At 45.0% G+C, this 21,905-nt stretch overlaps 1 protein-coding gene and 1 long non-coding RNA gene across 5 annotated transcripts in view; one reads left to right on the forward strand and one right to left on the reverse strand.

Moving 5' to 3' along the window:
- Window positions 1-8,611, forward strand: LOC128755654 (uncharacterized). 2 transcript variants are annotated; one of them, XR_008414162.1, is made up of 4 exons: window positions 1-98; window positions 7,448-7,557; window positions 7,630-7,884; window positions 8,008-8,611. It is a non-coding gene; the product is annotated as an uncharacterized LOC128755654 (long non-coding RNA). The 2 variants fall into 2 exon arrangements; XR_008414163.1 differs by having other exon boundaries at window positions 34-98; window positions 7,445-7,557.
- LOC128755652 (mucin-5AC-like) overlaps window positions 3,467-21,905 on the reverse strand; it is a 26,905-nt gene continuing 8,466 nt past the window's right edge. For 2 of the 3 annotated variants that reach the window (XM_053859526.1, XM_053859527.1), the window contains 34 exons: window positions 19,813-20,071; window positions 19,422-19,469; window positions 19,243-19,284; window positions 19,108-19,158; window positions 17,633-17,920; window positions 17,499-17,546; window positions 17,359-17,432; window positions 16,743-16,817; window positions 16,631-16,668; window positions 16,430-16,569; window positions 14,029-14,140; window positions 13,664-13,722; window positions 13,547-13,594; window positions 12,953-13,020; window positions 12,716-12,747; window positions 12,409-12,445; window positions 12,296-12,330; window positions 11,056-11,183; window positions 10,866-10,983; window positions 9,093-10,798; window positions 8,443-8,564; window positions 8,241-8,377; window positions 8,014-8,170; window positions 7,772-7,927; window positions 7,581-7,703; window positions 7,471-7,516; window positions 7,302-7,405; window positions 6,817-6,941; window positions 5,926-6,194; window positions 5,750-5,849; window positions 4,350-4,636; window positions 4,174-4,275; window positions 3,966-4,085; window positions 3,467-3,901 (listed from right to left, as the gene is read on the reverse strand). In XM_053859526.1, the coding sequence (XP_053715501.1) occupies window positions 3,801-3,901; window positions 3,966-4,085; window positions 4,174-4,275; window positions 4,350-4,636; window positions 5,750-5,849; window positions 5,926-6,194; window positions 6,817-6,941; window positions 7,302-7,405; window positions 7,471-7,516; window positions 7,581-7,703; window positions 7,772-7,927; window positions 8,014-8,170; window positions 8,241-8,377; window positions 8,443-8,564; window positions 9,093-10,798; window positions 10,866-10,983; window positions 11,056-11,183; window positions 12,296-12,330; window positions 12,409-12,445; window positions 12,716-12,747; window positions 12,953-13,020; window positions 13,547-13,594; window positions 13,664-13,722; window positions 14,029-14,140; window positions 16,430-16,569; window positions 16,631-16,668; window positions 16,743-16,817; window positions 17,359-17,432; window positions 17,499-17,546; window positions 17,633-17,920; window positions 19,108-19,158; window positions 19,243-19,284; window positions 19,422-19,469; window positions 19,813-20,071 (5,355 nt within the window). In that variant the 3' untranslated portion in view covers window positions 3,467-3,800. The remainder of the gene's footprint in view (window positions 3,902-3,965; window positions 4,086-4,173; window positions 4,276-4,349; window positions 4,637-5,749; window positions 5,850-5,925; window positions 6,195-6,816; window positions 6,942-7,301; window positions 7,406-7,470; window positions 7,517-7,580; window positions 7,704-7,771; window positions 7,928-8,013; window positions 8,171-8,240; window positions 8,378-8,442; window positions 8,565-9,092; window positions 10,799-10,865; window positions 10,984-11,055; window positions 11,184-12,295; window positions 12,331-12,408; window positions 12,446-12,715; window positions 12,748-12,952; window positions 13,021-13,546; window positions 13,595-13,663; window positions 13,723-14,028; window positions 14,141-16,429; window positions 16,570-16,630; window positions 16,669-16,742; window positions 16,818-17,358; window positions 17,433-17,498; window positions 17,547-17,632; window positions 17,921-19,107; window positions 19,159-19,242; window positions 19,285-19,421; window positions 19,470-19,812; window positions 20,072-21,905) is intronic. The other variant, XM_053859528.1, reaches the window with a different exon arrangement.

Consider the following 21,905-nt stretch of genomic DNA (forward strand, 5'->3'; position numbering starts at 1 on the left):
CTGGCTCTGCCTGGAAAGGTAAGGTGGGCGTCGGCCATTACAGTCGAGTGGACCTGACCGAACTCTCATCCGTCTCTGTCTGACCCAAACCTTGGCAGGTAAGGTGCAGACGGTTTAGACGTTGTGTGTTCTGTAACTAATTGGAGAATGGAGCTGAAGCTGTGTGTAGCTTGTTTACGAGTCGACAGAAACCGCAGTGAGGTAAATACGACCTCAAAAACATTATCGAAAACATTTGTTTATATATATATATATATATATATATATATATATATATATATATAAACATATATATATATATATATATCCTCTTAAAGTATATATCCTCTTAAAGTTAATGGAAATCAGTGGAGACGTATATGATATAATTAAATATTTTATGTCTTTTAACTATTAATGTTATTTACCAAAAAATGTATTATTTTTGTCGGTAAAAATAACATGATGATTGTCAACATTATGAGGAATCTCACTCTGGTCTCATAGTGTTTGCGTTCTAAATCCGTTTCAATTCTCTGGTGGTTGTTGAATGATGTATGTGTGAAAAATAGGTTCAAATCTCAAGGGTAAAAGTAATGTTTTGAGTGTTCTTTTAATGTAACTAAATCACCATGTCGTCACCAAATAACAAAAATGGTAATTTCATTGTGTTCCAACATCTCATTGTATTACGGCAAGTGATCAGTCGTTTTTAAATCAATTATGAAAACCTATTGTTTCCTATTATTTTATGATGTTTTCCAGAGATTGCCTTTATTCTTTCCACTGTGGAGACATTAAACTTGTCACTTGAGCCAGAGGTGTTTTGGATCATTTATTTATTTACATCTTCCCCTCTCATTGTAGTTTGTATGGAGACAGGTTGCAGGTGAATTACAGAACCATATTTCAATTTGTGCTTTTGGTATCATATGCTCAGGAGCAGCGTGACCTGTGACCTTTTGAAATGTTGACAGTGCTGATTAAAACAACCTTGTCTGAGTGGAAATGTCACGACATGCGCGAGGCGACTTCAGTGTGCAATTAATGCTCGGGTTTGATGTAAAACAGCGAAAACATCGGTTTGAAATTGAACTCCTCCGCTCACCCTCACCCTGATTACAGAAGCGCTTGAGATGTTCGACCTTCCTGCCTAATTGGAGCTCGGCGCTGGAAATGACTTTTAGTTTGATTGGTTGCAGACATTGCTGAGAATGAATCGAGAAAACCAGACACGTATTTTTAATCTGTGACTTCTGATCCTGTGATGCTGTTTCAACATATCTGGGCTCCAAATGTTGCAAACAAGTTGACATGATATCATGTCTCCAGTAGGCATGGAACTGATGCTGGACCAGTGCAAACTCTGTCTTTTAATTTTTTTTTTTCATTATTATTAGTGCTGTCATTTTAACACGTTAATTCGATGAATTAAATACACCACAATTTAACGTGTTAAAGAATTTAACACAATTAATTAAATTAAATTAATTACATTAAATTATTATTCATTTTTTAATTGCTATATTAAGCTTAAGTGCCTATTTGAGACAGCCTTATTTTATTTCAGAATTTTATTTATTTAACTGAATCGCTGTGTTTGTATTACATTTTTGAAAACAGCTTTATTTTATTGATTTCACTGTATTGCTGTATTTGTTTTATATTTTTGAAGACAGCTTTATTTTATTTACTTAACTCTTAACTTAACTCTCTTACTACTTAACTGTTGCTGTTTTTTGAATAATGCACCTGGCCTAACTGGTTTGCAGATGTGCTTGACCTTTACTTTTGGATTTCACTTATGAAGCACAGTTCACCAGTAAAAAACTGAATTTCAGATCTTCTCTTCTTACTGTATTCAATTGACTAGTCATGCACTACAATTTTTTAATATCCTAGAACTCAACTAGGTCTCCTGATAAAGTTCATCCTAGAACTTTATCAGGAGACCTTTAGCAGATATGACATAAAAAATGCGATTAATTCGATTAATTAATTACAAAATCCTATGATTAATTCCATTATTTTTAATCGACTGACAGCTCTAATTATTATTATTAGTATTATTAAATTGCAACATTTTATGAAAATATTATTGTCAATATTTCAATATCAAGGTATAAAAATAATTTATAGGCTTATTTCAACCATTCACTGGTCGCAGTCTACAATTGACAAGATTTTTTTAAAACTTATTTTAATCTATTTTGATGTTGCAAACAGCCTCCAATTTTGATGGCTCGCTTGTCACCCTTTCCCAATAACGCCATTAATAATATATCCCTAAAACGTCAACATTTTTCCATCTTTACTGTCATCTTTGGGGACAAAATATTTGCTTCGTGGTCACCTGATAACAGTAACAGTACACCTCTACAGCACATCACTGAGATTCACTTCACCTTTCTCTGATCGTAAGAGTCCTGTCGCCATCGACGATAAGTTAAATGTATGTTTATTTATCACGAATTGATTGTCAACACCACTGTTACACGTACGTGTCAGATTGTGGATGAAGCCTTCTTTGCAACATCTACTCAACCAAGTATTTTGCCCTGGTGGTGAAGCAGGAGAACACTGGTCTCTGCTGGCTGACTGTGAGAGCTGCATGTACTGTACATGGTATACGGATATAAATTCTCTGATGGTCGTTAAATGATTTGTTGAAAAGTGTGAGAAGTAATTTAGGTTCAAATCCCAAGGGAAAAAGTAGTTTGTAGTTTGAGTGTTCTTTTAATGTAACTAAATCACCATGTTGTCACAAAATAGTAAAACAAAAGATAATTTCATTGTGTTCAAACATCTCATTGTATTACGGCAAGTGATCAGTCGTTTTTAAATCAATTTTAAAAACCTATATCGATTATGAAAACATGATATCTAGTGGTGGTTACTATGGTTTTATCATATTTTAGATAGATTGCTTTGATTCTTCCCACTCTGGGGACATTACTTCAGCCATACATATTTATTAATTTACATCTTCCCCTCTCATTCTAGTTAGTTTGTATGGAGACAGATTCCAGGTGAATTACAGTACCATATCTTGTTTAATGGTTATTATGGCTGAGAAGCTTCAGCTTCAGCTTCAGCTTTCTGGTTGAGAATCTTAGGATGACTCTTTCAATGCTCTCTAAAATCAAGAGCGCCATCTACTGAACTCTGAAAACGAGGCTTCATGAAGCTTCATCAGCCCAGCTCTTGTTTGCAGGGAGACACAAGGTTGTGAAGCCGCTCAGCATAACACATTTAGAATTTCAGACTCTGCTGACACTGGATTATTTTGGGAGTTATGAGGCACGAGAGCCCATTTTGAGAATGAGTTAGTCCAGCGTAGGGGGTGTCTCTGACTGGAGCGAAGGACACTTCACTGCATGTCGAAAACAAACGCACCGGAAATAAGACAGAAAATCTACTGTGCATTGACATTGCTGTGCTCAGTGCAGTAGAATTAAACCATGGTCAAGTGGATTGACAACTTTATTATTACATCCTTGGAATCAAAATCTTTACATTCACCTTCCACATCTTCACTTTCACATGCACTAGAAGAATACTGATATTATCTGAAATTAAATCTCTTATTAAAGAAGCCATGCTTGTTTAACCGACTTTATAAAATAGGACCAAATCCGGAGACACAAAAAACATTGAGTAAAAAAAGTAAAAATCTTCAGTCAGAGCAGGAATAAGTGCTTTCTTCAGTAATAAATTCTACATTTGTCACCGGATCTGACACGTTTGTTCCATGCTGGTGGACTTGGTTCAGCCTCAGCTGCTGTGCGTTTTAAAATCACCCTTCGTCATGACCGGTCTTCTCAGACTTGAAATTGGTGCGTGAGGTTTCGTCTGTGAATCTCATTGAGGACAACGTCGCTGTGCGAAGTGTCTGAAATGCCGCTGTCGACAAACACCGATCCTGTCGATGAGATTGCCGACATGTTAGGCGTTTGACTGTGAACGTGAGCGGCGCCTTCACTGACCGCTGCTGTTGATGCTGTCGCTGGTGACCGAGGAGCTGCGTGAAGTCAGGTGGTTGAGGGACGTGGTCGCCGTGCCGCTGGATAAATGTCGCGTGTTCTGAGTGGCGGTTCGGCTCCAGTCTGCCGGAAGCAAGTTGTGAAGTTTAACTCTTCAAGTCTGACAGTGTCAGAGGCTTGAAATGTGTGGTGGGATTTGGGAAATCTCTACCTGAATTTTCAGCCAATCGCAGGCGTCCGCAGCACAGGTACGTCCTCCACTGTCTGCGGACGTTTTCCTTATACGCACAGTGGAATATGAAGATAAAGAAACCTGTAGAAAAGCTTGGCGATTAACCCAGCTGACAACAAACCGATGACTTCACCCGGTCTGAGGTCAGATGTCACCTTGCAGCGAGTTAAAGATGGAGAAGAGGTAGACAAAGGGCAGGTAGAGCGGCCCCCAGGCGAAGAGGGCGAAGCCCCATGTCAGGCCCAGCAGCACGATGAGTCCGGCGATGCTGCGCACGTCGGCCATCACGCCTCTGTTGGGCGACTGGTTCTGGGGGTTCTGCCTCTTGATCCGGGACAGTTGGACCATCACCACAATGAAGACGATGACGCACAGAACGAAGATGAGGAGGAAGTAGGCGACGACGCCCACGTAGAAGGCAATGTCGTTTCTAAGCCAGCAGCTGTAGAGACATGGTAACCCAACGTAATGTTTACACACACAGTGCAGGGCCAGTGCCACTTTAGAGGAGCAGCTGAGGGAACCTTATGGTCCTGGTTGTCTAATCAGCTCATGATGACATTCATTCCAAAGTTCAGTGAGAGATGAGGATCAGTGCCTCAAAGTCATGATGTGCTTGTCTATGATCTGAGACTTGCTGTTAAAAGCACATAATGAAGTCTCCTTAGGCAAAGAGCTCTGTCATCCACCGGAGACTCAGAGGAGAGTTAATGTAGTAGGTTGTCTTGAAGTTGCTGTTATTATTGACTCGCATAAAAATGGCTGAGCTGTTCCAGACCCAATAATGTATAGTGAACTTTTTTATTGAGGGATTAAGGCTGTGTCCCATTTCTCACCCTAACACTTGGTTCTGAGTGGTCTCCACTATGAAGTGCCCTCCGACGACGGAGTGAAGTGACTGACGTCCCTCAGAATTGGGACAACACTTCATGACGACGCGTAAGGACAGCGTGTCACTGGCTGCCGTGCTGTGTTTTGTTTCCTGCTGTGTTTTGGAAATGCCAGCTCCAACGTTTCTGCAACGTCTTGCATCGGTGCTGATCATCTCACTTGGTTTGGTGAACCAACGGAGAAGAAATGGGCGGAGCCGAAGCCGGCTTCACCGCTATGTTGCAGTGATAGATCTGTCAGAGGTATGAGGATGCTAACGTTAGCCTGGATGCTAGCCCACTGTTGTACATCCATGTTGTATTGTTCATGTTGTCAGACACGGCAGACCATTTGGGCCGCTAACGTGTGATGCGAGAGAAAGTAAACAAACGGAAGAGTAGTCCTAGTTACTAAAATGTCCCTGTTGTCCTATCCAACATTGTTTTTAAATGAAGTAGTGCGGTATCCTGGAAATCTATCCACACTTCAAATTCCCAATTGGTTTCAAGTCAGCTCTAGAGCTCCCTCGGTTTGAAGGGATCATTTCAAGAGGTGAACAACGAGTGTCCTCCGTCTGAGGAGAATTGGGACACACTACACTGACACGTGAACGTGCAAAACCTAGTATTAGGGTCAAACTCGAGTGTTAGGGTCAAGTTCCTGAACGTGAAGGAAAAGAACGTACAAGTCATTCGTTGTCCCATCGTTGAACCGCCCATATGTGACCAGGCCATAGTTGTCTTTGTCCACGGCGATGATAATGACGACCACAACCACAGGGAAGCCTGTTGAACCACGAGACATTCACCGCACTGACTCTCAAGTTTGGTCTCAGACTCAGGAGTACTCTTTTCCACTTACCCCAGCCCATGAGTGAGAACTTGAGCATGTATCTGCTGAGGTACGGGGTGAACACCTGGACGATGCTCAGGTACATGTGCAGCGCCTCCAGCCCGGTCCAGGTGAAGGCTGACAACAGGAAGTAGTGCAGGAAGAAGCCGGTGCTGGTGCACAAGCCTGGCGCCGTGTAGAGGGCCAGCCAGCCGTCCAGCAGGTAAACCATGTTGAGGAAGAAGAGGGCCGTGCAGAGCTGCACCAGGATCTTGGCAGGGATGTCACGCAGCAGCTTACTGCACAGAGGAGGACCAACTTTATAACCCTACCCTACCAACCCTACCAAAGTGAAGTGAAAACACTGGCTGAAAAAACCCATTTGATCACCCGCGGGTGCAGTGGTGCTGTCTGCATCGTAGAAATAAATGCGTGAGGATCACTTCTAAACTAGTTTTGAAAATGGGCTCCAGCATGGAGACTGACATATGAAACAAATCGGTCAATGTTCTGAACTGGAATCATCAACTCCTCACATCTGTTACTGACATTAAAGCACTCAAAATGTGATGTTTTCGCCCGTGTGTCTAATGGTGTACTTCAGCTGCGGACATACGGGCGAAAACATCGCATTTTGAGCGATTTGAGGTCAATAAAACACCTGTGATTTCATGTGACTTTAGCCTGTAAAACTCCATACATTAGCTGCATTGTAGTATGAGCTGCAGGGTTCAAACCGAGAGAAAAAAGTAGCATCTTATAGTCTAGAATTTATGGCACATTGCCAGTTTATCACATGCGACATGAGTTTGCTCTTGGATGTTTCTCATCTCTTGTCCTTGATTTATTGTCCTGACATTCTTATTTACTGTTATAAAGTCTCTTGAAAACAAGTGGTGTGAAGCAGAAAAAAGGGCTTACTCAAACGAGAGGTAAGTCAGCAGGGTGACGGCCAGAAAGATGGCGGAGATCCCGCAGCCTATGTAGGTGATGAAGGTGAGGATCTGAGACTGCAGTCGGTCAGTGATTCCACCCCGGGACAAATCCTGTGGGAAAGAACGCGCCATTTTGGATAAACCAGGACTGTATTTCATCATTGCAGCTGCACATTAGCATGATCAAGATAGCTTTCCTTGTCGTCGAAAACCAGATTAGGTCTTAATCCTAGTCTCTCTGGAGTCGTGTGATGCTCTTCATCGCAGGTCCATCTCTGACTCAGTAAACCATGCATCATGGTACTGATCACTCCTGCCCCCTTCCCTCTTGTTGCCACTGTGACGTCACCACATTGTTCTCTTCCTAACCTCCCTTGATCTTGACACCAAAAACTTGACCCAATTCTGAGACCTCCCGTTGTGCCGACAACTTGGAGATGACTGTTTAGAAAAGAACCTCGACACACTGACCAGCAGGATGGCGAAGGATGTGAGGTGGCTGCAGCCGCAGATGGTCTCTTCGGCCGAACTGTTGAGCACAGAGCAGCCGTCAGAACTCCAACCTCCAGAACCTCCTGAAAGATACAAAGTTGTTGACTTGTTTTCCTTGACAGCAGACGTCAGACAGAGAGATGCTCACCGTGAAGACTGAAGTCCCAGAACACACAGGAAGCCTCAAAGTTTGCCTGAAAAGAAAGTGGACCTCATGAAACTTCTATTGACGCGAGTATGAGACCTGTGTTCACTCACTTGTTGGGGTTCAGTATGTCGGATAGTGAAGCGGATGTCCTCCTTCAAGTTGCTGATGGACAAGTTGGAAACGCTGGAGGCCAGAACTGGACTGACCTCAGTCTGGTTGTTCAGTGTCTGGTCCTGCAGAGAGGAGATATTCATCATCATCATCATCATGTTCTGATCTTCTACCGAGAGGAAGTAACTACCTGGAAGAGAATGGGATTGGTGTAGAACGTGAACTGGACCCTGCTGGCCTGCAACTGCTGCTCAGTACTGAGACCATCGGTGAGGGACGAGGGCAGAAACACGGACCCTGCAGGTGGGTCGGAGGTTTTGGAGAGGGATCTGCTGAGAGCTGTGGTCTGGAAGCACCAGGAAAGATTAGGAATGATCACAATGTCTTGTTTTTTTTCTTAAATTCGACATTTTCTTTCCGGCTAAGATCTACCTGAACATTACTGGTGCTGATGATATCGACAGAGGTCGCCTGAAAATTGGTTCCATCGACCGGCATCACCAGCTGAACCAGCAACTCAGAAGAGAGGAGCTCGCTACTGTCCTCCACTGACAGCTTCTCCCCCACTTTGTCCACCACTTTGATGATCCTGTCCGGAGGTGAAAGAGTGAAGCCTTCTCTACCGTGTCGTGAGGAGTGAGGGGTGAGTGGGTCGGTACCGGTTGGCCGATGGAGCGAGAACTGCGGGGTCTGCCTGCATCAGGTTGCTGATGACGTTGATCGCCTTCTGTCCCGATTCTATAGAAATAGACTCTGCTTCCAGGATCTTCTCCAGTTGCCCGACCACCATGTCAATCTACATTGATACATTGAAATGTAGCAGAACTATTTCAACACCCCACTTGCCTTTTGCTTGTTTACCTGAGAGGAGTTGAGGCGCGAGGCGTCCTGTGTTTGACTCAGCAGCTCGTCTACTTGTTGCTCTGCAGACGCCTGGTTTTGGGTTTGTGTCGCTGACACTGTTGTGACATTGGTCCGAGAGCCTGAAAAGAAATATAATCATTAAAAAGATAACCTTGTTTATCCTAACACTGAGTGCTGGAGGAATGTATCAGCTAAGATAGATTTTGTGAGGTAGCATTGTTGCGCTAAAGGCTGCCCTAAGACAGACACCTATTTATCATTTTTATGGAATTGGAAGTGTTTAATGTTGGAAACAAATTCTCAAACAAGGTCCTCAACTTCTGTCAGAGCTGGGTAGGTGGCGCTCTCAGGAAAAAAATTACTTTTTTATCAGGTCAGGTTTAATACAGATCAAAAACCATGTTCCACGCTGGGTGATAGGGACATCTGTCCTTAGAAAGCTAGAGGCCCAAGGAACAGCTCCAGGGTGAAAAGAAGAAACCTCCCTTGTGAGGGGAACCAAAGGACACCCAGGACGTGCTCGACAGATAGTATGACTTGGGTGACATGAAATGTCTTGTTAGAGGAGGAGCAACAACCAACAATTTGTTGAAGTTATAGAATATGGCTGAGCGGGTTGAAGCATGTCTCTTGTGTAGTGTCCGCACCTGCTGTGCTCCTGCTGTTGATGGCAGTTGTGGCCTGGACTGGTGGTCCAACTCTATCAGCTGTAGTCCGGCTGGCTGCAGTCGAATTAGGCGCCAGGCTCCCGTCCACCGTCGTGTTTTGTGTGCTTCTGATTGTGTTCACAGTGAGGTTGGGTGCTGAGGTTGCAGTTGTCTTAATGTTTGATGTAATGTTTGTATTGACATTTGTGGCAAAGTTTGTGTTGATGTTGGTGGTAGTGTTATGGCCCACACCTGCAGTACTGTGTGTCAGAGGAACGTCCGTTGTGCGTGCTGTATGTACAGTCTCATTGGATTGTGTTGCGGTTGTCATGTTATTGAAAAACGCAGTTGTGTTCTGCAGTGTTTGGTTGTTGGGCATGGCTGCAGCGACACTGGCGGATGTTGTTGCTTCGACTGCTGTGAGGTTATTGAAGGCTGTGGTTGAATCGAAGCCTGGTGTCTGAGTTGTTGTCGGAGAACTCGTTGTTACGTTGCTGCTTGTCCGATTGAGCAAAGACCTGTTGTCGTTAGCTACAGTTGTGCTTCCTACTGCTGTTTGATTTGTTGTTGCTGTTGCATTAAACAGTGTTGTGTTTACAGGTGAACTGGTTGCCGTGTTATAAGTTAGCGTCGTGCTACTGAGATTGGCTGTAACTGTGGGGAAGCTAGTTACGTTGTAAGTTGTGTTGCTTGGAGTGAGTGTAATTGTTTGAAGTGCTACATTGTTTACAGTCGTAGACACGCTCGCTGATGTTGTATGCGAAGGTGTGGTGAGGATCGAAGTGTGATCTGTTGTGTTGTCAAGAAACGTGAAAAATGTTTGAGTTTCGGTTTCACTGACGGTTGTCTGTGTTGTGTCTTCTATTGTCGTGTAAGTGTAAATTGTTTCTGTGATTGTAATGGCGGGAGTTTCATTTGTGATATCGGTGATCATCATTGAGGTGTAGCTTGTTGCATTATTTGTAGCATCATCATAGCTAGCTGTAGTTTCAGTAGCCACTATGTTGAAAGTCTCGAATCCAAATGTTGTGGAGGGAGTAGTGAAATCCGCAGCAGTAGCTGAATCAAAGGTTGAATCTGCAGTTGTAGTAGATGTTGTCGCAGCAGTACTGGTAGCAAAAGTAGTAGAAGCAGGTGGACCAGATATCGGCTCAGTACTCATTGCCAAAGTCGTATAAGGAGCTGTAGCTGTAGCAAACATTGGGGTGGTCTCAGGACCTTCGGTTGTGACCCATACTGTTGAGATAGGGGCAGACGATGTAGCGAAGGTTGTTGTAGCTGGGCTATTCGTTGTTGTGCTAGTTGCAGATGATGCCGCGTTCATTTCTGTTGTGGCGTTATCGATGATGTTAACAGTCGGCCACATTGTGTCTTCTGTTGTTAGGTTTGTTGTCGTGTGATTTTGTGTCTGTGTGAATGTTCTCGTCGCCTCTGCGTTGTTCAAAGTTGTTGTGTTTGCAGATGACGTGGATGTTTTGGTTGCAGACGCTGAGTCTGTTATGTTGCTCGTGATGGTTATAATTGTGGTGTAAGTTTGAAATTCAGGTGTATTTGTTGTGCCTGGCGTTTTGTCATCAGCAGTTGAGCTTCGGGGCGCTCCTGTGGTTGTGGGTTCGGACATGGTTGAAGGAGTCGTCGTGCTTGGAGTTTCAGGAAAGGAAGAGCAGTTCTGACTCAGAAGCACAGCCACACTTTGATTGGCGTTGCTGTGAAAGACCAGTGAGATAAAGTTGAATCATCAGAACGGAAACTTCCGCTTTTCTATTTCCTTACCAGTGAAACAGTGTGGGTTCAGGGAGGCAGATGTCAGAGACCAGCTGGTCACTGGCAGACCAGGTCAAATTGGAAGCCAACAAGTCGCCCACAGTCGACTCAGAAGAACCACAGATCACTGGAAGCGCAAATGATAAACCTACTCGGTTTCATGAACTCAAACAGGCGACAGAAAAGGTCAGGGACAAACCCATTTGTGTGAGCGGAAGCTCCGTTGTTATGTTCTCCTGAGTGTCAACGAGTCGCTGCACCAGTTCACTGAGGAGGCAACCATCCACTGCTCTGGACGTCTCCATGATGACCATGCAGCTGTACAGCCTACAGGTGTAAGGGACACGGTTATCCAGAAATACTGTGTCTGGAGGTGCCTAACACAAAACAATGGCAGAAGACGCCATAGGAAGTTTGGGGAATCTTGTGGTGGAATGGCCTCACTGCTCTCTGTTGACCTCAGTTTCACCATCACATTCGTGGCTGTGCAACTGAGATTATTGACTGTACTTTCCATGCTTTGTATACATTCCCGGTTTACATGCAACCCCCTGCCTTCTGAACCAGTTCTGTGGAAGAATAATTCTTGCCTTTCATATTCCCTCTTGCTACAAAACAGCCTGTAATCTTTGTAGATCCCAAGCATTTCTAGTTTTTGTTGCACATACAATTACAACTGAGTCTTGAGCCAATTTTACGTAATAATGCTGATGTGGGCCACTGGAAGTGACTTGGCATGCCGGAGTTGGCCGGTTCCTGAGTAGGATTCCAACAGTTGGAGCTTGTACTGATCGGAAAAAAAGTGTTTTCAGCTGCAGCACATCTGCGATCAAGCTTGTGATGAACTTCCTCTTTTCCTTTGGGCTTCTCCCGACCACAGTGGATCATCCTGCTCCATCTCCCCCTGTCCTCTTCCTCTTCTCTCAAACCTACAAACCTCATGTCCTCCTTCACCACCTACATCAATCTCCTCTTTGGCCTTCCTCTCCACCTTCTGCCTGGCAGTTCCAACCTCAACATCTTCCTACCAATGTGCTGGCTCTCTCTCCTCTGTACATGTCCAAACCATCTCCATCCAGCCTCTCTGACTGACTGTCTCCTAAACACCTGAGCACATGTGCTGTCCCTCTGATCCTATCATCATCCTGCTCACTCCCAGAGAGAAGCTCAGCATCTTCATCTCTGCTACCTCCAGCTCTGCCTCCTGTCTTTTCCTCAGTGCCTCTGTTTCCAAACCATACAACATTGCTGGCCTCACCACCCTTTTGGACTCTTTCCCTTTCATCCTTGCCAACACCCTTTTGTCACACATCACACCTGACACTTTCCTCCAATGATTCCATCCTGCCTGCATCGTTTTTGCTCACAGTTAGTAACCACTCCTCAGTCTGCCAAACATTATGACCACGTTATTTATACACAAAATAGCGGAGCTGTACCTGTCTTCTGTTCCGTGGCATTGCAGATGAACATCCTGGGTGAGGAGCAAGAAATCCAGTCAGAGTCAAGTCAGTAAAGTCTCGGAAGAATAAATGCTGATGCGGAGATCTACCTGGTAGAACTGATAAATGCTGAGATAGCGTTGGCATCTGTGAATAAAGAGAGAGCGAGTGAATCGATCGTGGAGTAGCAGTGATCATCCAGACATGAATCACATCTCCTCAGCGCCGTTCTTGGTTTAACTGGCGGGTTATGGATTAATGGAGGAGGTGATTGATCCCCGAGGGGAAATTGGAGAAATTGATGGGACAACAGGGAGCCATTATTGAGAATCTGGCTTTGTGAGCTTGATAATGGCAGAGAGGCACGTGAAGACACGCATGATCCGCTCGGTTTGTTTGAGGAATAATGGGACTCACTCGGCTGCTGTGTCACATGGACGAGATGAGAGCTGTGGAGAAACGGAAATCACAGTGATGCTCATGTTTCTCTGTCAGAAATGAGGCAAAATGATGGATGGATAGATGACACACAAGCAGAGCGGGTCAGTGAGATGAATGGATGGACTGATAATAACTCAGCAGATTTCTATTTAAATATTTGTTTCTCTTATTTTATTTGTACTTCCTTCAATATACATCTAATCGTTCACGTACCAGAGTTTGAAGGAGATCGAGGGTCACGGCGGCGCTGCTGATCCCCAGTCTTGTGGCGTACAACTGATCTGGGATGAGACGGAAGAAGGACAGACACATGAATGGAATACAATATTAGATTCTGTATTGAAACCAAGTCTCCAGCTCTGTTGCCGAGTTCAGCCCCTGAACCCACCTGTCAAAGACCAGGGATGGTGTATTCAGGTGCAGTTGTTAAGTCCATTGCTGGATCTCTCAGGCAAAGTTTTGATTCATAAAGTGACTTTAGCTTGTATGTTATCAAAGTGACTAGTTTATTTATTCATTACAGTTACTTTATTTTTTTCCTCCTACATTTTTTAATTGATAAATTATTTTTTCCAAAATAGTTATGAATTTCACTTCTGCTAATATGGACTCGTTTCTCTGTATTGTATTCATGTTTGTTTGTTTTATTTATTTAATAGACATATTTTATTATATTATATTATTATATTTGTTAGTTTGGTTCATTTTTTTTTTACGTAAACAATGAGGCTCCATCAGGCTTCACGCACACAGTGCTACGGAGCAGACTCCGTCTTTCTTTATTCTGATGAAAACATGCGGTCTTACTGGTGGAGTTGCAGAAGGCTGAGCAGTCACAGAGCTGAGGTGCTTCACCTGGAAAACAAAAAGAAGAGTCAGGGAACAGAGGGGTTCGTGGAGGCTCCGTGTGTGGATGACACTCACTGCTGCAGGACTCTGTATCTGTTGTGGACTCAGTGATCGAGTGTGGATCAAAAAGAGAGCTGCAATTAGATCATGTCAGTGGGTGAATATGTTTCTTAAATTGTTACAAATATTTAGTAAATTTCATACCATTGAAATCAGTTGCCTTCAATTTTAAACTTGCAATTTATGGAACATTTTGATCTCACATTTCCTGTACTATTTTTGAGAATTCTGCACATCTATGTCAAATTTTTAGACCAAATTCCCCTCCAAATCCCTAAAAAAAGATTAAGAGTTGAATATTTGTAGACCTCAGGAAGTGGTTGAAAAACACCTCTGAACGCACCTCGCTTACTGGAGACATGCGCAGACATGGGACTCACCAGGAGAGGCTGCTGTTGAGGTTCGCCTGACAAACCTCCTCCAGGGAAGACGAAGACGTGCACCTCACAAACCTGCCACTAGAGGACGCCGCGCCTTCACATTGACTCCGACCTGATCGAGAGATAAATTAGAAGTTTAACACCATGATTATTGCGTCTCTTCAACAACCCTCTCTCGCTTGCAAATGTGACTTAATAACTGGGATCAATCTGTCAAAACATTATGTTCAGTAACTTGTGGTGGATTTGAAACTACGTTTTTAGTGATCACGATTTTTTAGTAAAGAATTGATATCACGATTCTCTGCCACGATTTTTTCCCCACATGAAATACGTAGTTTATTGCACACATAAACCATGACAAAACAAAGTTGCATCACCCGGCATATGACGTTTGAGGTGCTGATAAGATTTGAGGTAGCGATGCTCCGATCAGGGTTTTTGCAGCCGATCACCGATCACATGGATTGACAATGAATTTGTTATCAAAATATCGACCATTAAAGCATTTTAACTCAGAAAGGTTTTATTATACCTCTTCTAGAAGGTAAGAATGCAGCAACTGTATATATCTATATCTAAATCTATATCTATATCTATATATCTATACTATATTTGCTCGGAGCAGGAGCATGGTTCGCATTGCCGGCAGTAAATCAGACCTGTTCCCGGTCCCTCCACCAGGGCTGCCCTTTGTCACCGGTTCTGTTCATTACTTTTATGGACATAATTTCTAGGCGTAGCCAGGGGTCGGAGGGGATCCGGTTCGGGAACCACAGAATTTCATCTCTGCTATTTGCGGACGATGTTGTTCTGCTGGCCTCATGGGACCGGGACCTTCAGCACGCCCTGGGGCGGTTTGCAGCCGAGTGTGAAGCGGCCGGGATGAGGATCAGCACCTCCAAGTCTGAGGCCATGGTTCTCGACCGGAATAAGGTGGTTTGCTCTCTCCGGGTCGGTGGAGAGTTCTTGCCCCAAGTGGTGGAGTTTAAGTATCTCGGGCTTGTTCTCGAGTGAGGGAAAAGGGGAGCGTGAGATTGATAGACAGGTTGGTGCAGCGGCAGCAGTGACGCGGTCACTGCATCGGACCGTCGTGGTGAATAGGGAGCTGAGTCACAGGACCAAGCTCTGGATTTACCGATCTACTTGAATGACTAAAGGACGATCGATCTACGTTCCCTCCCTCACCTATGGTCACGAGCTTTGGGTCATGACGAAAGGATGAGGTCGCAGATACAAGCGGCTGAGATGAGTTTCCTCCGCAGGGTGGCTGGGCGCACCCTTTGAGATAGGGTGAGGAGTTCGGTCATCCGGGAGGAGCTCGGGGTGGAGCCGCTGCTCCTCCACATCCAGAGGAACCAGTTGAGGTGGCTCGGGCATCTGATCCGGATGCCCCCTGGATGCCTCCCTTGGGAGGTGTTCCGGGCATGTCCTACCGGGAGGAGACCCCGGGGAAGACCCAGGACTCGCTGGAGAGATGATGTCTCCGGTCTGGCCTGGGAACGCCCCGGGATCCCCCGGGAAGAGCTGGAGGAGGTTTGTGCGGATCGGGAAGTTTGGGCTTCCTTGCTCCGAATGCTGCCTCCGCGACCCGACTCCAGATAAGCAGCAGAAAAAGGTGAAGGTATACTATATATATCAAAAAGACGCAACTGAAAAACATGTAATTTGATGTGAGACTGTGCTGTGTCCGTGAAATATTGACAGATTGCAGCGGGTCTCCCAGACAGAGAGCACTGCATTGATGAAAGTTTCCACTTCAAATGTTTTCAACAGTTTCTGGTGGCTGACAAACGCCGCACCTGACTCCAAAACAGCGACAGTCAATTCTGTCTCCGACACCTGAGAAAGGCTGCTCATCTAGCTCGGTGAAATTCATGGTTATTTGTTTGGCAATTAGCTTAGCGTTCCGAACGTCACTCTGGGAGCGGCGGGTGTTGCTAAGCGCCAGCTGCGCTAACAGCTGCTGAGGAACCAGCGCTCTCACTTTCATGACCCCGGAACACTCTCCACGCTCCGTCCTTTTTTTCCTAACATGTTCGTTTTGAGGCTGTTTGGGGGGGCTGAGTCTCCTCCATATTCCTTCAGTTTCTATCCTGTCGCCGACCGACCCAATCACTACGGCGTTCACGCCACCAGTGAAACACGTGACTACAAGGCGCTTCGTCATTGGTTGAAGTCACGAGCGTCGTGGGAACTCAGAAAGTAGTAGCTTGCAGCGCCGCTGGGGAGCGTAAAACTCACAAAGGAAAGTAGCATTTGTGATACAAATCCAGTCGGTTTGTAAATAAATGCGATTTTTTTTTTTTTTTTACGATATATCGTGCAGGCCTATGAAGGAGACAGATGCTGCAGTTTATATCTACTACATGTGTTATTAGACCTCCAGATTTAGACCCACCGACTCGCTCCACCTCTCCGACAATCCTCACTCGTACCCCCTCACTTCCTGCCCGCTGGAGCGCAGACGCCGCCAACCGCCGCAGCTCACACGTGGACACCAGGCGGCTGAGCTCCAGCAGCACGTTACAGTTGGTTCCACTACATTCAGAGAAGAGGCGGTCAGCTGTCACCCAGGCAGAGGAGAGACACAACCACTCACCTGATGTTGGCCGTGTGGTTGCAGTTCAGCGCTGACACCTGGGGAAACAGGAAACCCTCATTGGATTGTGGTGCTAGCGTAGAAACGCGGCTTGTTCCTGGAACAGACTCACCTGAGGCTGAATGTTTCGAGCACAGAGCTCTGAAGCAGCAGACGTTTCCTCATCACACCTGAAGGCCCCGGACACCTGAAGAGGAGAGAGCTTGGTTGAATTTGTATAATGACTTTTTTCAGATTTTTTTTTTTTGTTTTAATAAAAAAAAGAAGTCAAATGTGTCATTTAAAAAAAAGTAATTGTCACAGAAATATGTTTGTACTTTAAAAAAGGTTTGATCCTGATCCTTAATTAATTATATTTTTTTATTTATTTATTCTCCTTTTTGTATTAATTTTATGCATTTAATTCTAAACGTTATTTTTTTAATACTTTTTTTACAGTAGTTTTAGATCTTACTCTTATTTTCAGATTCAACTTGCAAATGTTTTGCGTTTCAAATATTTTATTTTATTTTTTAACTCTATTTGTTTTGTCAAATTCAATCTTAAAACAAAAAAAGCAAACACAAAAAGAAAATAATTTCTTTATTTCTTCATTTTTTAATAATGAAAACTTTGACTCAGTCTTGCCTCGCTCCAGTTGATAAATCATAACTGCGAGTTTGAAGAATGCTGCTGTGTCACTCGCTGTAACTCATCCAACCTGTACTTTCCCAAGATCAAACGTTTACCATGTCGAGGACTTGTTGCTCAGTTGTTCCGTCTTCTTGAGAGCTGACGTTGATTGACATCCAAAAATAAGCATCTGCAGGCACAAACATGAACGTGGTGGGATCCTCTCAGCACAAACTGAAGTGCAGAGTCGTCTTACTCTCGCCGGAGCACAGCTGGCTGAAGTCGCAGTCAGAGAGTGGTGCGGCTAGAAAGACGCCAAACACATTGTTGATATGAAAACAAAGACTGCTGGCACTCCCCGACAAAAATGTTCACGTTGTCTGGACTCACCTGACGTGCGGCTGTCGGTGGGCGTGGCCAACGTGGCAGACAGTGTTGTGATCGAGCGGGGCGCCGCGGCTGCGGTCTGACTTGCTGGAGAATATGTGCTGACATCAGAGGAGCTGGCCGTGAAGGCCGGGGTGGCTGAGATCAAAGCCCTGCTGCTGAGCGTGGAGGCCAGGGAGGTGGTTCTGAGGGGTGTGGGGACTGAATCCAGGCGTCGCGCTGTGTTTGTTGATCTGGTCAGAGCCGTGGTCGGGAGGCTGCTTGGGATTGTTCTACTGCTGGCTGTGGAAGCTACATCAGAGATCAAACCATTATTAAATAAAAGTGATGAACCATGCATGGCCGAATATTTCATGAACAGATATCTGATTTTAATTCATGTTTAACAAGGTTTCTGCCCCCAAAAAAGGATGCAAAAATAACACACTTGTCATGGGACAATATGAAATAAAGTGTGTGACGACAGGTTGGATGGGACTTTGCTGAAAAGAGAATAAGAATCACTTCAATTGAAAACCTAGTTTTAATAAATCAAAAAAAAGCCCTGACTTTTTGAGTTCCAAACCTTGTTCTGAATCATCTTAATACAATGTTCTGTGTGTTTATGTCACAGAACATGTGACCATGTGACGTAAAAATTGGGGTGGGTGGTCGATGGGCTAGGAACGGAAGCTGTCGCTGCTACTTCGCGACATGTCACATGGAACGCATATACTGTGTTGACTAGCTCATGACCATGCGCTATATATACCAAGTGACCCTTTTCTTCATGCTGCCTATGGATGCCATGGAAAGTGGCTCATAGCAAATTAGCTGTTGTGCCTTCATGGGGGAAATCTAAATCGTAACTATGCAATAGTCGAGATGGGCCACCTTCAGGTGCATTTATGCTCAACATTACATACGGATCCGGATATGGACGAAGCCTTCTGACTGTCCTCTGCGTTCAATTCCTCCATATTTCTGCATGTTTTCACAAAGCTTATGGATACAGTTCAAACGGAGCAGTACCACCTGAAACCATGGAGTGTTGCTGTTACCACCCAATATGTAGCTCTAATGAGACACGAAGAAGACATAACAATGGCGGAAACTCTGCGTCCTCCAGTGTGATACATTTAACGTCCTCACCAACCACCACCTCCTACAACGCTGCCTCTGTTTCCTCTTTTGTGCAAGAGCTACATCAGCAATACTTCTTGCACAGTGTTGGTTTGGGAGTTTGTTGTTGTCATAAATCTTTGACTCTGGGCTGCTCCCCCTGGTGGATATATTGGTGAGCAGCAGTACCAACGTAAAGAATGGAAGCATGTGATCAGTGATGGTGATGTTGTTTGAAAGGGACAGGTGCATTTTCGTAATTGAAGGGAGCATGAACAGGACTTTTGGGGTGAGAAAGTGTTGATCTTAACTCACAGACTGAAAGTAGATGCTCTCACATCACATTCTGATGCTTTAATGAAGGATACAAAACTCACCTGCGCCCAATGCTCTCATGACAGGACCTGTAGTAGTCGTGGTGTGGGGCACTTTCAGAACGACAAGAAACGATTATATTTAGTCTTTCTTCCGACACTGGTTCAAGAGTAATCTACCGTTAAATGGATACGTACTTGGTGGAGGGGAAAATAGTCGTCTGAATCCAGTCGGAAATGCTGAAACAGCAAACTGAGTTAGTGAAATAAAAAGACTCTTGTGTAAGGCCAGAAAGCGATTCATCCTTTTCCCGAGCAGGAACGGTAACCATCACCCCATCGTGTTTAGAAAACAGGAAAAGTCTGACTGAACACACCAGTGGCGCTTCTTTTAGCACGGACGTCTCGTTTCAGCCTCCTGTGGTCTAAAAGAAGGACACAAACATGCAACGTTCAACATGCACTAGAAACATGCGACTACAGAGACAAAGCCAGAGAAATGTGTGGATGGATGCTGCGACGGTGCTGTGTGTCGGTTGCTCTCATGGCCGCCTCGACGCCATCTTCATTACTATCATTGATCCAATTACAGCGAAGCGCCATGAGAATACACAGTTGGTACTAACAAACAGCACCTTTAAACAGAAGCAGTCGATGATTCATGCAGAAATGGTGTTAAACATTTTTAGCTACCTAATAGTAGGAGACGACATGAAAGATGGGATTTAACGTTCGTCTTCATTTCAGACAAAGGCGGTGTTTCCTCACCACACATGAGTTGGGGATCCGTTTCCCGAGCCCGGGGGCTCGTGAGGCCCCAGTAGTTGGCGTTCCAGCGGATCACAGAGCCATCCTCGCACAGCCCGTGGTCGTTCAGGTCGGGCCACATTCGGAACATGTAGACCTCCACTTTCCCCCGCACGGCGCCGCGAACTTTGTCTCTGGGACGACAGCCGAGCCACAGCGAGCCAGAGGGAGGGATGGCCTGAGCGATGACCGTCCTCTTGGCGACCAGGACCTCATCCACCTGAGGTGTGAGGGGACAAACCTCCTTAGTACGCACTGACGCAAACATCCAGGGCACCGAGTACAACACAGTTACACACCAACACAAAGGAACAATAGCTCACACACACTTAAGGCGGACTGACATTCTTCTTTGGGCGTCACCACAGTGAGTCCTCAACCATCTCCTAGCTTCATCATCCTCTAGTCACACCCTCATGCCACCTCATCGGCCGCCTTCCTCTTCGTCATTTCCAACACTATCAGGCCAGCACTGTCTCTCCTCTCCATCTGGCCTCCCTTGGTGCCTCCATCGGACACAACCTTAGATCACACACTCAGATCAACACGTACCTTAACAGTCAGTAACCTCCAGGCTTCCGTGGACTTTTTTATCCACTGTTTCCACCAAAGATGCCTGATTTTTGCAGCAGATTCTTATAAAAGTGGCGGTGAAAGTTGCAATCTTTTATGGTTCTGGAACTATGTTAAGGAAAAAAGGCACCTTTGTTCATTACCTTGTAAAAAACTAGTGTCAGTTTTTAGCCTAAAATAGCTGCAGGCTGCAATGATTAAAAATAAAATCATCATTATTTGCAAAGATCAATAAGTATTTCAAGTGCAAAGAACACACACACACACACACACAATATATGAATCAATAAATACAGAAGTAAAAGACAATGATAAAATACGTATATCTGACTGACGGAGGTTTGGATGGGCGGTGTCTGAGAGGTAAAGGTGGGGACGGTTTGTATGTGTGTGTGAGTGGAGTTGTTCAGCCAATGAAAACAGTAGCTGCTGATGTGTTCCACAGGGTCGAGATGGAGAGTCAGAAACAGCCTGGAGAGAGATGGGTCTGGTGGTCAGCCATGTTTGTTTACGTCCGGGTTCGGGTGACGCTGCTCTTGTGAGTTCTGCTTTTTACGTCCTTTGATTCTACATTTCAATCATGGGAATTTATGAATGGATTCAGAATCCTTCATGGCTGAATCGTGACCCTTGGTGACAACATTTGTGGGCAAAGGTGAGCGTTTGGCGTCGCACATGACTTCACCTCAACACGGAGGGAGGGAATACGATGACGCACATGCCGCGTAGAGGAGAGGGTGAAAGAGGCTAAAGTGATTGGTGGAATTTACGGAAAAGTCATGGTTATTGGAGAAAATTGCAGCGCTTCGCAGAACTCAAGGGGATTGGTTGGAATTAATAGTCGCGATCGCAACCTCGCCATCTCCTGGAGGGACTGAACAGTACCAACAGCAGTCACACAGCATCCAGAAGATCAGACGTCACATTCGACAGTCGGCTCACAAGCTGACACGCACTTCATCAAGACTGCCGCCATGGTGCGCTAACACAACACCAAGCCTTTGTGACTCAGAGTAGCACAACAGCTCTACTTGCTGATTAAAAACCCCACATGGTTCCGGAGGGCGTCAGGCGAGAGGAAATGGAAACCCAGCCGTCGTATGGACATGATAAGCTTCCACCTCTCTCAACGTCATCAAGCTCATGGTGGTCTCTCCGCCCCAGATACTCAAGAAGACAAAAGCGACACTCCCCAACTAGAACCTTCAAAGTACCCACTCATACTATGAGGCTTTGAAGAATTAGAATTTGTGCGCAACCTGTTGAACAGCATGCAGATTCTTCACAGGCGTGTCATTCCACAGACGCTATATTGCCAAAGGTCACGGATTTACGTGTCAACGCAGCACATGTCATGGAAAGTTAAAACCGGTCGCCGTATTGTGCTTGAAGGTTTAGCTCAAGGACAATGGATTTGGAAGCGAATTAGCTACACAAAGCTAGCAACTATTTCAAACCTGATTACACCGGTTGAAAAGCGG

Source organism: Synchiropus splendidus, chromosome 3 (genome assembly GCF_027744825.2).
Source record: "Synchiropus splendidus isolate RoL2022-P1 chromosome 3, RoL_Sspl_1.0, whole genome shotgun sequence".
NCBI classification, from domain to species: domain Eukaryota; kingdom Metazoa; phylum Chordata; class Actinopteri; order Syngnathiformes; family Callionymidae; genus Synchiropus; species Synchiropus splendidus.